The sequence below is a fragment of the Typopeltis vanoorti genome, chromosome 4 (genome assembly GCF_054136105.1).
Source record: "Typopeltis vanoorti isolate ZY-2024b chromosome 4, IOZ_Tvanoo_1.0, whole genome shotgun sequence".
In the NCBI taxonomy this organism is placed as follows: domain Eukaryota; kingdom Metazoa; phylum Arthropoda; class Arachnida; order Uropygi; family Thelyphonidae; genus Typopeltis; species Typopeltis vanoorti.
Window position 1 is genome coordinate 102,750,125 of NC_143552.1, and position 13,846 is coordinate 102,763,970.

At 33.9% G+C, this 13,846-nt stretch overlaps 1 protein-coding gene across 2 annotated transcripts in view; it reads left to right on the top strand.

The window, feature by feature from the left end:
* LOC150107562 (cell growth-regulating nucleolar protein) overlaps nucleotides 1–13,846 on the top strand; it is a 74,384-nt gene that overhangs the window by 18,825 nt on the left and 41,713 nt on the right. For both annotated transcript variants that reach the window (XM_090391386.1, XM_090391387.1), the window contains exons 4-5: nucleotides 5,220–5,327; nucleotides 11,489–11,575. In XM_090391386.1, the coding sequence (XP_090247512.1) occupies nucleotides 5,220–5,327; nucleotides 11,489–11,575 (195 nt within the window). The remainder of the gene's footprint in view (nucleotides 1–5,219; nucleotides 5,328–11,488; nucleotides 11,576–13,846) is intronic.

The window sequence follows — 13,846 nt, forward strand, 5'->3', positions numbered from 1 at the left end:
GATATTAATTTTTATCTGGTTTAAAAATAAATGATAATCTCTTACTATTTAAAATCTTCTGCATATACTCATCATCATCATCATCAAATTCCTGCCATGTACCCTCAAGGGGTGTACAGGATATGATAGTACTACATGAAAAAAAAATTACATCGTTATTAATTATATACTCTTGTATATAATTAATAATGAATTAATTACATCATTATTAATTATATACTGCATATACTCTTGTGTCTTAATTCTATATATAATTTTTTGCATAATCCACAAATTTTTGTAACATAATCCACAGATGTTTGTAACTCTCTAAAGACAGTTACAAATCTGTGCCTGTGGTAGGATTTGAACCTATTACCTGTTGGTTGGATAGCAGATATGCTAACCATTTGGCCAACAGGTTGTCAATGTGTTTTTTACATGAAAAGGAAAAATTTACAAACAGATAAATAGCAGTGCAATGGGTTCTCACTTCCTCTTTTGAATAATTTCTATAAACTGTAGAACAAAGCACTCAATACGACTATGCTCAGATGTTAAGTCTGACTCTTTGGTGTATCTGATATGTTTACCATTTGGCTCTGTGGATTCATTCATACTTCATTTAACAGCCAATAACTAAAATATACTTAGTAGAAAAAAGAATCAACTGTTTGCTTTTTTCTTGACACATTAATTACATATCTTTCAAATGGTTTATCTTTTTTCTATTTATACACTAGACGATACTTACACGAACAGTGACACTATTTTAAATAAGGATATCTGAATATGATATCCTTAAAACAATAATTCCTTATAGCCAAGGCTATTTCTTTTAATGATAAACACACCTCTTGCTACTTAATTCAAATACTTCTGCCACACATTTTTAATCATTGGCTACAACCCTGTAAAATACCACCTGCTATCCATATCTCTTCTCCTCAAACACACAAGAGTAAAGCAGTTATGCTTTACTCTTATGTGTTTGAGTGTTCTATTTGTGTGTTCTATGCCATATATATGCAGTGCAACTAAAAAGATTACTAAAGTACTAAATAAATATAACTACTGTACTACATCAGTTTTTAAAATGTCACTTCAGGATAGCAATCCTTATCTGTTCACTGAAGGCAGATTTAATCTTCTCACATATTCAGGAGTGTGGATGTTAACAGGAAGATCTGTTAACATTCTCCTCGCAATGAGAAATTATATTCATTACCATCATTATGGCCAGTCAAAACTGGCAGTCCATCCTTTGAAAATCCTTCATATAGGGATCATATGCAAGATACTACTGCAATACATATACGCATTGTATGTTATTACAAGTCAGACTATTTTTGGAATCAACAGCAATGGAAAGCTTTGCTAACCTCAGCAAGTATGTCTGCATTAATTTACCTGAAATTTGGAAGATAGTCACCTTAAGACTAACTCCAATACAAGAAATGTAAACCCCCCCCCCTCCAAAGTATCAAAAGGTATATTGAGGCAGGGTAGGCAAAAGAACTAAAGTCAGTGGTGTAGCTAGAGCTTTTGCCATCCCTCTCAATACACACCAAAACTACTACAAGTCAAAACGACGTATAGGGAAATAAATTAAAACACTATGTTTATTTTTGAAGTAAAAGTTTAATTTCAACATTCTAAAATGTTATTTTTCTTGCTTTTCTGTTTGCAAAATCGTCGATGACATTGGCGAAGTCTATTTCATAATAATGTAGGTAATTCTTAATCTATTTTATTTAAAAAATCTCCTCTCACAAGTAGCAACACTTACAGCAATTGTGAGGAAAATTCGGTAGTATTACAATCTTTGGTGAGTTCTCGAGACTGTATTTTAGAATTAACTGCAAAAGTTCAAAAAGGTTCAAAGTGCCTCCCGGGGCAGACCTCTGCTCCTCCTTAGCTATGCCTCTGACTAAAGTTCTTTTTCCATTATAGTTTAAATTGTTTCTAACACTGATTGGCCTTGTATTGTGATAAGTTCTTTGTGCTCTGAAGATCCCTATTTGAAAATCCAGCAAAATATATGCTGTTTAATTGAATATATTATTTATTTTGTTCTTGTGTTTTGAGTACTATCAAGTAAGATGAATAACTGCCAACACCTAAGCCTGTTTATACTGTGCTTAACTGAAGGCTTTGGTTATTTGAAAGTCAGATAATTGATACTGACTAGGTATTACTAATTACCTTTAACTTGCAGTTAAAGTGAAGGTAGATTCTATGCATGGAGATTGGTAGGTGTGCAAAATGTGTTTTGACAGGTAGTGAGCTTTACTGGCATTAAAAGAATTCGGGGGGGTGGGGTGAAATCATAGGTATTACTACATATAAAATGGAGGAACCACTCATGATAAATCTCTCTGAATTCAGGCTTAGGAATGATTATAATAAATTAAACCTGGTTCAGGAGGCACAACATTATATAGAGAATTTCAAATAGCATCATGTTAGAGGTTTAATGGAGTATTGACAGCACTAGGATTAGAAAATATTAGGAAGGATTAGAAAATATATTTTTGCTTCCAATATTCTGTTTGTCACTGAGACATCTTCAGGGAGTAGTACAACTAATAATTGTAACACACATACATACAAAGGCAACACAATACTGAATGAAACAAATGGATGTGACTCTAAGGTCCTATCTAGGTGGCATGCCTCAATGGGTGTTTGTAGATCCAGGGTCTGAGGATTCACATTTCCCAAATTTTGGGAAGTTTCTTGCAACTGTATTTGTTTCAATTTGGTTGATTTGAGTGCCGCTGCAGATTCTAAAAACAATCTTTCTTTTTTAAATTTGCTGTGGTGGAGCATGGTCATCTTTTTTCCAGAAGATCCTGTGAGTAGTGGTATCCAATACATGGTCTGCAAGATCAGATTGCAAATGTCAACAAATTATATTCTTGGTTTAATCCTTTAATCAAGTGTAAGCAAACAAAGTTTGTGCGTGAAATTTTTTCATGCTGAGCTACTTGTATACAGAGGCTAATGACTTCACATCAGTTGCCTTGCTATCCCATAATGAAAGCACATGTATAAAGTTTGCAGCTGAAATATAATCAGGACTGGGGCAACTCAGAAGCTAATGACTTCACATCAATTGGCTTAGTATCCCATAATGCAAAGCAGACATCCTTACAAGTATGTATAATGCTATGCATTATGGGAAGGGTCACTACTCAGCCTGTTTCGACCTTTATTGAGGTCTCATCAGTCGGAGCCAGGCCAAGAGTGTAAGCAAAGTTTGTTTGCTTACACCTCAATAAAGGATTAAACCAAGTATATAATTTCTTGTTATCTTTAATTGATAGTATAACGAAGTGAAAAAACATCCAACAACTATTTCTAATCCAGAGTATTTTAATAATAAGGTGTGACACCTTTTGGCTACTTATATTAAATATAAGTCATATTAAAATCTGACTTCAGCATTACTTCAACCTCGGTATCACCTCTGGATCTGGCTCCCAGTGGCAAGACCTCAATAAAGGTCAAAACCACTCTGGGTAGTGACCCTTCCCATAATGCATAGCATTATACATACCCATAAGGATATGTGCTTTGCTTTATGGGATACTAAGGCAAGTAATGTGAAGTCATTAGCTTCTATATACGGGATGCCCCAGTCCTGATTATATTTCAGGTACAAAACTTTGTTTGTTTACACCTGGATAAAGGATTAAACCATATATAATTTCTTGGTATCTTTAAAACATATAGTATCATCATAAATATTTATGATAAAGAAATTTATATAGATGATATAAGAAATTTGATGATGATGATTTAAACTATAAGAATTTGTTTGATTCCATGTGAATTCTTAGGAATTTGTATTGTAAGGCTATAAATTCCATTATATCTATGGATTATCACAAATCATTCAATGTGACATGTTTATAAATGAAATAAATAATAATAAAATGAGGTGCAGAAGTCCTTCAGAATTACAGAACTGGATTTGTAAATCAATTTCTTTGAATATATATGTGTGTGTGTGTGTGTATCTAAATAGAAAAATATTTTCCTAAATAAAGTCCTGAGCTGAAATGGGCCTAAGTATTTCCACACAGGTTTGTTAGTAGCTTATATTTAACAAAAATAACTAACACTGAGTTTATAGGTCATAATAGTTATTTAATTAAGCCTACTAATTCCACCACATATACTAATGGCTTCGTCTGAGTTAGGAAGAACAAACAAATATATAATAAGTAGTAAATATGAATCATTACATAACTAAAAACTGAATGTGTAGGAACTATTACACAGCAACTGCCCCATGCCAGCTTCCATGCTTCACATATTTCTGTTTTTACTTTTATTTTTGTGTAAAGGTTCCTTACACATGAGTACATGCTTATCACCATATGAAAAAGAAAAATGCAGTGGACAATAGGACATCCTTCCCCTATTTGCTGATGACTATAATTCCCCAGTGATAATTTACATGGATTTTTTTTATTATGATTAATTTTTTTTTTTCTTAAACCTGTTCACCCTCTTGTTTGTCTGAGTATGAGAAATGTGTCATTTTGCAGTAGCTGTTGACTCTTTTCAGTGGTGGCTCTTAATTTTCTCTCAGGTAGTTTGTTTCGCATATTTATAACTGCACTGTTTGCTTACCATTTATCTTGATATTTGTAGTCATTCTGAAGATTCTTTATTAAATATGTTGAATTAGTACAATGGATTTTTGTTATCTCAAACTCATAATGACAAAAGAATACTTTGTTAGTAGTGGATAATTGCAAGAGTGAATTTCTTTTAATTTAACACTTAACTAATGGGGTTTCACCAGGACTTTTCAATAGTGAGTAAGTTATAGCAGTGTTTGCTGTATGTGAGAGTTGACTATAATTAGTAACTGAAGTATGGTAATAATTTTTTGTAATCAATTGCCTCACAAAATGGCAGTCAGTATACAGTTAAAAACTGAAAGCCATGTAAAATGGACTGCTGCATGTGTGTGTGTAAAAGATGTATGACAGATATTCTGGGCATTAGTGTAGAGGAGATGGTTTTGATTTTTGGAGTTACTTGAATATATAGACTAAATTCAATTGTACAGTATTTCTGCAAAGGAACTGTTAAGATACTGTTCTGTTTCTCTGAAGTTACAAAATTAATAAGTGTGTTACATAAGAATATTTATTGAAGTTGTAGAATATTTTCAAAAGTGTCAAAGCATAGATTGCAATGGCATTTTATTTACTCTGCAGCATATAAAAAATGTTATCAAAACTGCTAAAGTTTCACCTGCAGTATCCCGACTCCTAGAACAGCTTCTCTTGTTTTCCAACATCCCCAGGAAAAAGGCAAAATTTCAGGTAAGAATTTCTTTTTTATATATAAAAAATAGAAGGAATTTTCATTTTTTAATATTATTTAATAAAAGGAAAAAATTGTATTGCTTTAAATTTTTATAATGAATAAGTATTCAGTTTTAAGAAGTTAGTGTTATGTTGAGATTTAAAAAAAAAAAAAAAAGAGAGAGAGAGACCAAATATTTAATAGGATGCTGAAAGTTTATTTTTCACTTGGTTAGAGTATAATAAATTTAGTTTAATCCTTTATCCAAGTGTGAGCAAACAAAGTTTGTGCCTGATAAAGGATTAAACTAAATATTAAACCTTGGATAAAGGATTAAACTAAATTTATTATACTCTAACCAAGTGAAAAATAAACTTTCAACATCTTTCTCTAAATCCAGAGTAATTTATTAAAAAAGGGTGGCACACCATTTGGCAACTCCTATAGGTAGAGATGACCAGCTAATGCTTCTGCCTGGTATCTCCACTTGGGCCTGGCTCCCACTAAAGAGACCTCAATAAAGGTCGAAACTAGTCTGGGTAGTGGCCCTTCCCTTAATGCATAACATTAGACATATCCGCAAGGAGATATGTTTTGCATTATAGGAGATACTGAGATAGGAGTGTTGGTAGCTTGCTCCACCTTTGCAACGAGTTGCCCTGGTGTTGTACCACATTACCCCAGTCCTGAAGATACTTTCAGGCGCAAACTTTGTTTGCTCACACTTGGATAAAGGATTAAACTAAATTTATTTTTAATAGGATGCAGTTATAGATGTCACAACAATGAGATCTTTAGACAACTCGGTTGGATGATTAAAAGAGGAGGGTTGATCCTAATGAGAGATTTTAGTTGTAGAAATATAGATAGAAAAGAGGAGACAACATATGGAAGCAAGAATGAAGAGTGGAGTTCTTTTACAGTAATTGCTTTAGGAAGTTACTAAGTGTGAGATTGCAGTGTTGGATTTGCTGATAGGCTTAGAGAATATATTTGTGAATGAAGTATTACTGTCACCCACTGATGAGAGTAGATTACAAGATGGCCAGACAAGCAATAGTTTCAATCCAAAGGGATGTTTTTGAAACTATAAAGTGGATAACTGTGGAAAAGTTCCATATTAAACAGTGGGATGATGTACATAGGGAATTGGTCAAGACACATTTGAAACCAGTCTACATCTGCATACTACCTAGATGGGAGTGAAATGGAGGGACAGTGAAATTAAGTAGGCAGTGACTGGATACATTAAATATAAACATACCGATCAGATAGGTGACAGACATTGTAAGAAAAGAAAAAGCTCAAGACAGTTCTTTCATATGTGAGAAGTAGGAGAAATAATGGTTATGGAAGGGTGACCTTAGTCTGATAAATTGGCCACTCACAAAAGATGTGGTGGTGAACACTTACGTGACAGTATTTTAATTGATGAGAGCTTGTGTTGTGCAAATCCTAGTATGGGAAAACAGTAAATGAATGTACTGGAAATGTATGACATGTTGACTAGGCTTGATATTAATAAGGGCTGGGTAATAAATCACTGCAACTAGACCTACCAGTTGCTGGTTGCGTGGGCTTCCCACAGACTGAATCAAAATTATTATTATTAACAGAACTTCATGATATTCTGCTCAACTAGTAATGTACATCATATTACATCTCAAGCGCATTCAAATTTTCCACATACGTAGCAGACTTTTAAAACTTCCAACTGAAAAGCTCATCATCATCATCAAATTCCTGACATGTACCCCCAAGGGGTGTACAGGATATGATAGTACTACATGAAAAATTTATATCGTTACTAACTTCCTATCTACAATTTTCCTCCAAATCAGTCTTCTGTTACTTGTCAAGACTAAAACATTATCAGATCTTATATTTTTATCGTCTAAGGCACTTTGTACCGTATCAATCCACCTATATCTTGGTCTTCCTCTGGGTTGTTTTCCTGCCAACCTGCAGAGAACACTTGTTTTGCTAATCTTTCTTTGCGCATTCTGTTTAAGTGACCATACCATCTGAGATTAGCTCTGCTAACACATTCCTGGATGCTGACAATGTCAAGTTCTTTCCTAATATCCTCGTTTTTAATATGATATTGCCATTGATGCCATCTGTTCACGCCTATAATCTTTCTCAGGACTCTCATATGTGCGGTCACTAGTCTTTGGTCAAGTGTTTTACTTCTGAATCAGCTCTCAGATCCATAAGTTAAAACTGGCTTGAATACGGTCTTGTATACAGCTAATTTAGTGTTCTGACTAATTTCTCTCTTATTCCATATGAATTTATTCAATTGACTTCCTTCCATACCAACTTTGTTGATACTGTTGTCTATTTCCATATTTAAGTTACCATCTGCACTAAAAATCGTGCCTAAGTAGCTGAAATGTTTTACTTGTTCCACAGGTTCTCCATTCTCAACACAGTTGACATTTTCAATGATTCTACCTATTTTCATTGTCTTTTTATTGTTGACCTTCATGCCATATCTATTACAACAGTTATTCAATTTAGTCAGGGAATCTTGAAAACTTGTAGTGGATTTATTTAGAAGTATAACATCGTCCGCATAAAGCAAAGAGCTGACATTAATATCTCCAATTCTGATATCATGTTTCATACCACTTTCCTTCATAATATGATCCATATAGATAATTAATAACAGAGAGGATAACGTACATCCTTGTCTCGTCAGATTTAACATTAAACCATCTTCCTGTACTTCCATCAATTCTAATTGCTGACTTGCAACTCATATAAAGACTAAGTATTACTTGATATAATGCCCCATTGACACCATATAACTATAGCATATTGAATAACTTCTCTCTTGGCACCTTGTCATATGCCTTTTCCAGATTGACAAAACTTAAATACAGATCTTTGTTATATTCTCATGTTTTCTCAACTATTTGTCGTAAAGTGAAGATCTGATCCTGACAGCCTCTATTTGGCCTGAATCCAGCTTGTTCTTCACCAAGCTTTTCTTCCACAATTCTTCTCAAAGTTTTCTCAAGTATACTGGCATAAATCTTGACAGGAACACTCAGTAGGGAAATACCTCTGTAATTCTCATATTCAGTTTTATTTCCCTTTTTATATATGGGTACTATTAGAGCTCTACTCCAATCATCAGGAATTCGTCTCTCTGTCCAGGCCTTCTGAACTATGCAGTGCAGCCACTGTAAGACTTTTATACCACCATACTTCAGCATTTCTGGTTGAATATCATCTACTCCTGCTGCCTTTCCACATTTCAAGCCTTTGATGGCTTTTTCTACTTCAAGTATGGATATGTATTCCTGATTGTATGCCTGTTGAGTGTTTAAAGTTGGAAATTCTATATTCAACTGCTATGTACTTAGACTGTGTTCTAGATCCACCTTCTGGAGCACAGTTCTACATATTAATATCTCTCTAATCTGAAATGTAAACATTGCATTAGCAGTTAGTTAAGGGATGCTATCAGATTAATGCAGAAGAAATTATAAAAAGAGTGGATGTTAAGATGGGAAGAATGAGGGAACCATCCCTGGAAATTGTATAGGGATGTGGCGAAGAAGGAAGTGAGTAGATTTTTTATGCAGAGAGTTGTTAGTCAGTGAAATGCATTGCCTGAGTGTGTTGTGAGTGCAGGTAGTATAAATAACTTCAAAACTCATTACGATAGACATATTGCTGGTTGAGTGGGCTTCCCACAATGAGCCTGTTGACTCCATTGAGGTTACCTAATAATAATATTGAAGGGGCAGTCTATTTGTCTCTCTTTTTTTTCTTGGACACTGAATCTCCATGAACAATCTGCTGGTATCTATCAGGCAGTTAATTTCCATGTCCCAGTAATCAATCATCTCCTTCAATTTGTACACCAACTTGCCATTGTGCTAATATCAGTTCTTTCACAAGCAAAGAATTTCTTAACTTAAAAGAAAAAATGTATGTGTAGTTTCAATTTATTGAATAAGTAGCAGTGTAGCTCAGTGGAGATGGTATATGCCTTCCACGGCACTAAATCACTTGAAGAGAGAGAGAGAGCGCGTCGTAAGTTTGATTCGTTCGATTTTAGTCGTTGACCAGAGGAACTTTTACTAAACCTTTTTCAATTGATTCCCATTAGTCGATCTCTGACATAGACAAGCAGGTTTTTCATACCGCAAACTCAAGAAAATCGATAAGTCCTTTACTCTCTGCAGGTTTGAGATAATAATAATAATAATATCTGGAAGCTTCGGGTATCCAATCACTGCATTGCGAAATGAGCTCAGCAGAGCTTTGGATAGGATTAGTAGTGATTGAAGAAAGTGGGTTGTTTTTATATATATATATATAGGAGAAAAAGGATAGTGGTAGAACAGAGCCCTGAAGCACTCCAGCATTGGTAGCAAAACTTGAAGGAAGCATCTGCTATGACACATGAATGATCACATTCATGTGTCATAGCAGATGCTCAGAGAGAAAGCTGGTTGCCCAGTTAACTAGCATAGTAGGTAGACCTAAGAATGACAATTTGCTTGATGTCAGATATGATTAAAATCCATGGGAATCAAGTAGAAAAAGATTTAGTAAAAATTCCTCTAGTCAGCGACTAAAATCGAACGAATCAAACTTATGACGCTCTCTCTTCAAGTTGTTATTATTAACAGAACTTCATGATATGCTGCTGAACTAGTAATGTACATCATATTACATCTCAAGCTCATTCAAATTTTCTACATACATAGCACACTTCAGAGACATCACATGTTTCTCTAAACTTTTCCATGGCATGTGTCTAATAGTGGGTGAGGTCAGTCATGTATTTAGATTAGTGGAATCCATACTCTTGGTTGCTGATTAACTAGCAAACCTCTAAATAGAGAAGTTGACTATTGATAACATTCTCCATTATTTTAGAGAGGATGCTGATGATGGCAATTGGTTGGTAGTGGGATGGTAGACTTTTGGAATAGATTGGTGTATACATGCTTGCTTCCATGCATTGGGATGAGTGCTGGCTGAGCATAAAAGATTGTCGAGAGAATAGAGAGTTGCTAGCTCTATAGCACAGCATTTAAATACAGTTGGAGAGATGCTGTCAGGACCAGATTTTCTATGTTGTTTAGTATTATTATTTATGGCATCTTCATGGAGTCTGGAGACTCATCATGGGAGACCCAATTCAACCATCATACACACAAATCCTATCATAACTCTACTTGAGTCCATTCGCTTTCAGTGAACTTGCAACCAATTCTGGCAATCCATTCCACTCACTCTCCACACAAAAAATCTAGTTTGCACACCCTTACTTACCATACTCTTACACAACTTCCACAGATAAAACCCCTTTAATATCTTAAAAGTTTCTATCATTTCCCCTCTTTTCTGCCTATCAACTAAACTTTTGTAACCCACAAATCTTGAGCCTATCCTTGTAAGGAATATTGCACAGACCTGTCACCATCTGATGTCTTCACTGAAAAACCTAGGAGGTGTATGGTGCTTAGTGATATGATATGATGGCGGAGGCAATTTGCCTTGGTAATCTGTTTGGTAATTGGAGGAAAATAGTGATGCCAGAAGGTCAGCTTTATCTTTAAGTGCTGTGACAGTGCTGCTATCTGAAAAAAGAGAGAGGTGGAAATGCAAGTGAGCAAAATTTGTGTCTGATGGCCTTTGCAAGGTATCAGAAGGTGTCAGGTGAGCTTTCAGATCTCTTCACAGAGTTAAATAGTAGAAAACAGTTGTTACAAACCTGAAAGATTTGAAGTTAGCAGTTACATTGAAGCACTCTCCTAATCTCAAAGTATGGCTGCATTAATTTTGTCAAAATATGGAAGACTTATTTTAAGAACAACTTCTATTGTTCAAAATCTCTGTCCCCCAGAGGACATGCATTTTTTTTTTTTTTTTTTTTTTTTTTTTTTTTTTTTTTTTTGCTTACAAATTTGAAATGTTTCCATTTTATACTTTAGTTGTTGTCTCATGTTTCACAAGTGTTTCAATGATGCTAGTTTTGAATCCATCAAAATATCTCAGACTTAATAAATTCGGAATATTTTTATCGTAATATGGTGTTTTGATTTAAGAATGCGCTATCAATGAGAATAACAAATATTATGCTATTTAAATTTTTGTTATGTATAAATTTCCTTTCTTCCATTTTAATGGATTATTTATTTTTTTACAGAACTTTGTAATGAATAGTGTCAAGATATACAATAAAAATTTAATAGAACAAGCATGGGATATATTTTCTAAGGCTCATGAAAATCAGGTAACATGACAAAATTATGCACTTTTGTACTTGTATATAGCTGAATTGCTCAAAATATATTAGAATTGCCTGAAAAGTTGTATCCTAATTGAGAAGGTTGGGTACCAGCAAATGGTTGTCTATTTAACCTTTAAAATATTCCTTGTAGATGTCCATAATTTTTTGCACTCTTACTGCAGTGTTTTGGGTCTTATTGGTGACTGCTGAAAAAGCTTTTTCTTTTTTCTCATTTAATCCCACCAAATATGGTTTTACACTACTTCAAACATCATTTAAGCCAGGCAGTAGTTGTAGATGAATTTTCTTGCCATATTGAAGCAAGGAAATTCATTTACTGCCACTGTCTCTGTCTGTTGATGGAATGATAACAAAAAAGTGCACTGACAAAAATCATTCTGGTTATTATTAATTAGAAGAGGCTTTCAAGTAATGTAAATGTTGGCTTTTAATACAATTCAACATTACATCAGAAAGAATCAAAGTAGCAATAATTGTCTGGCTGAAAGAATAGCTTAAAATTCAAATAAGTTTAAAGAATAAGTATAATTATGTTATAATTGTATTTTTTGGGATTGAGAAGACTTCTTTAAACTGAAATAATCAAGTAATTTTTAATATCATAATAATAGAATCAAAGGAGAAAGTGTCAGTTTGATTACTAGCACTCAGGTAATTATGAACTTTCTATACACTTAAATTATGCAAAGCCAATATAAAGCATTTAATATAAAACATATTTCGTGACAACTATGCCATCATATTGTCAGAGTGACCACACAAAGAGTGGGACAGTTACATGAAGCAAGAACTGAATTACAACAGAGGTCACAGATTGCTCTCTTATTATTGTTCTCTGGCCAATTACCTAAAACTATTAGGACCCTGGGAAACCATAAGCATAGCTGTTAACACAGCTATAAACTAACTATAAACATAGCCAGTGGTCAATGAGCAACAAGACTCATTACAGGAATATAAAAGTGGATGTAAAGAGAAAGTCTAAAATTCATTAAAATAAAATAGTTTAAAAATTGAAATTATAATATTTGTGTACCAAATTACATATAGAGTACATATGCAGTTAATGGATTATTTCCATGAAATGAACAAGCATAAAGTGTAAAAATAAGTGAATAACTATATCCATCTATGTATACTTTATTACATATATATAAAGGCATATGTAACAAAAATAATTTTTAGACAATCATAATTTAGACTAAGTTGATTACAAAGATTTTCATAGTATTCTTTGAATAGCCTTTTTAGGAATATAACAAGAATCTGTACTTAAGCTTTGCAGATATGAAAAGCATATAAGGTACCAAGAGAAAAAGCTCTTCAGAATACTACAATTATATAATAGGATAAATGGAATAAGTTGTAAGTTAGCAGTTAGAATTGAAGGAAGTAGTACAAGATTTGGTGTGAGGTAAAACCAGGTGTAAGACATGGGTGAACTTTATCTCCACTCTTATTTGTCATCTACATGGATCACATTATGAAAGAAAGACAGTAGTATTAAACCTGATATCATCATCAAATTCCTGCCATGTACCCTCAAGGGGTATACAGGATATGATAGTACTACATGAAAAATTTACATCATTACTAACTTCCTATCTACAATTTTCCTCCAAATCAGTTTGTTACTTGTCAAGACTCCAATATTATCAGATTTTATATTTCTGTCGTCTAAGGCACATTGTACCATATCAGTCCACCTATATCTTGGTCTTCCTCTGGGTCGTTTTCCTGCCAACCTGGCCGAGAACACTTGGCTTGCTAATCTTTCCTCACCCATTCTGTTTAAGTGACCATACCACTTGAGATTAGCTCTGCTAACGCATTCCTGGATGCTGACAATGTCAAGTTCTTTCCTAATATCCTCGTTTTTAATATAATATTGCCATTGATGCCATCTGTTCACACCTCGAATCTTTCTCAGGACTCTCATATCTACGGTCTCTAGTCTTTGGTCAAGTGTTTTACTTTTGACCCAGCTCTCAGATCCATAATTTAAAATTGGCTTGTATACTGTCTGTATACAGCTAATTTAGTGTTCCGACTAATTTCTCTATTTTCTAATTTCATATGAATTTATTCAATGACTTCCTACCATACCAACTTTGTTGATACTGTTGTCTATTTCCATATTTAATTTACCATCTTCACTAAAAATCGTGCCTAAGTAGCTGAAATGTTTTACTTGTTCCACAGGTTCTCCGTTCACAACACAGTTGACATTTTCAGTGATTCTGCCTATTTTCA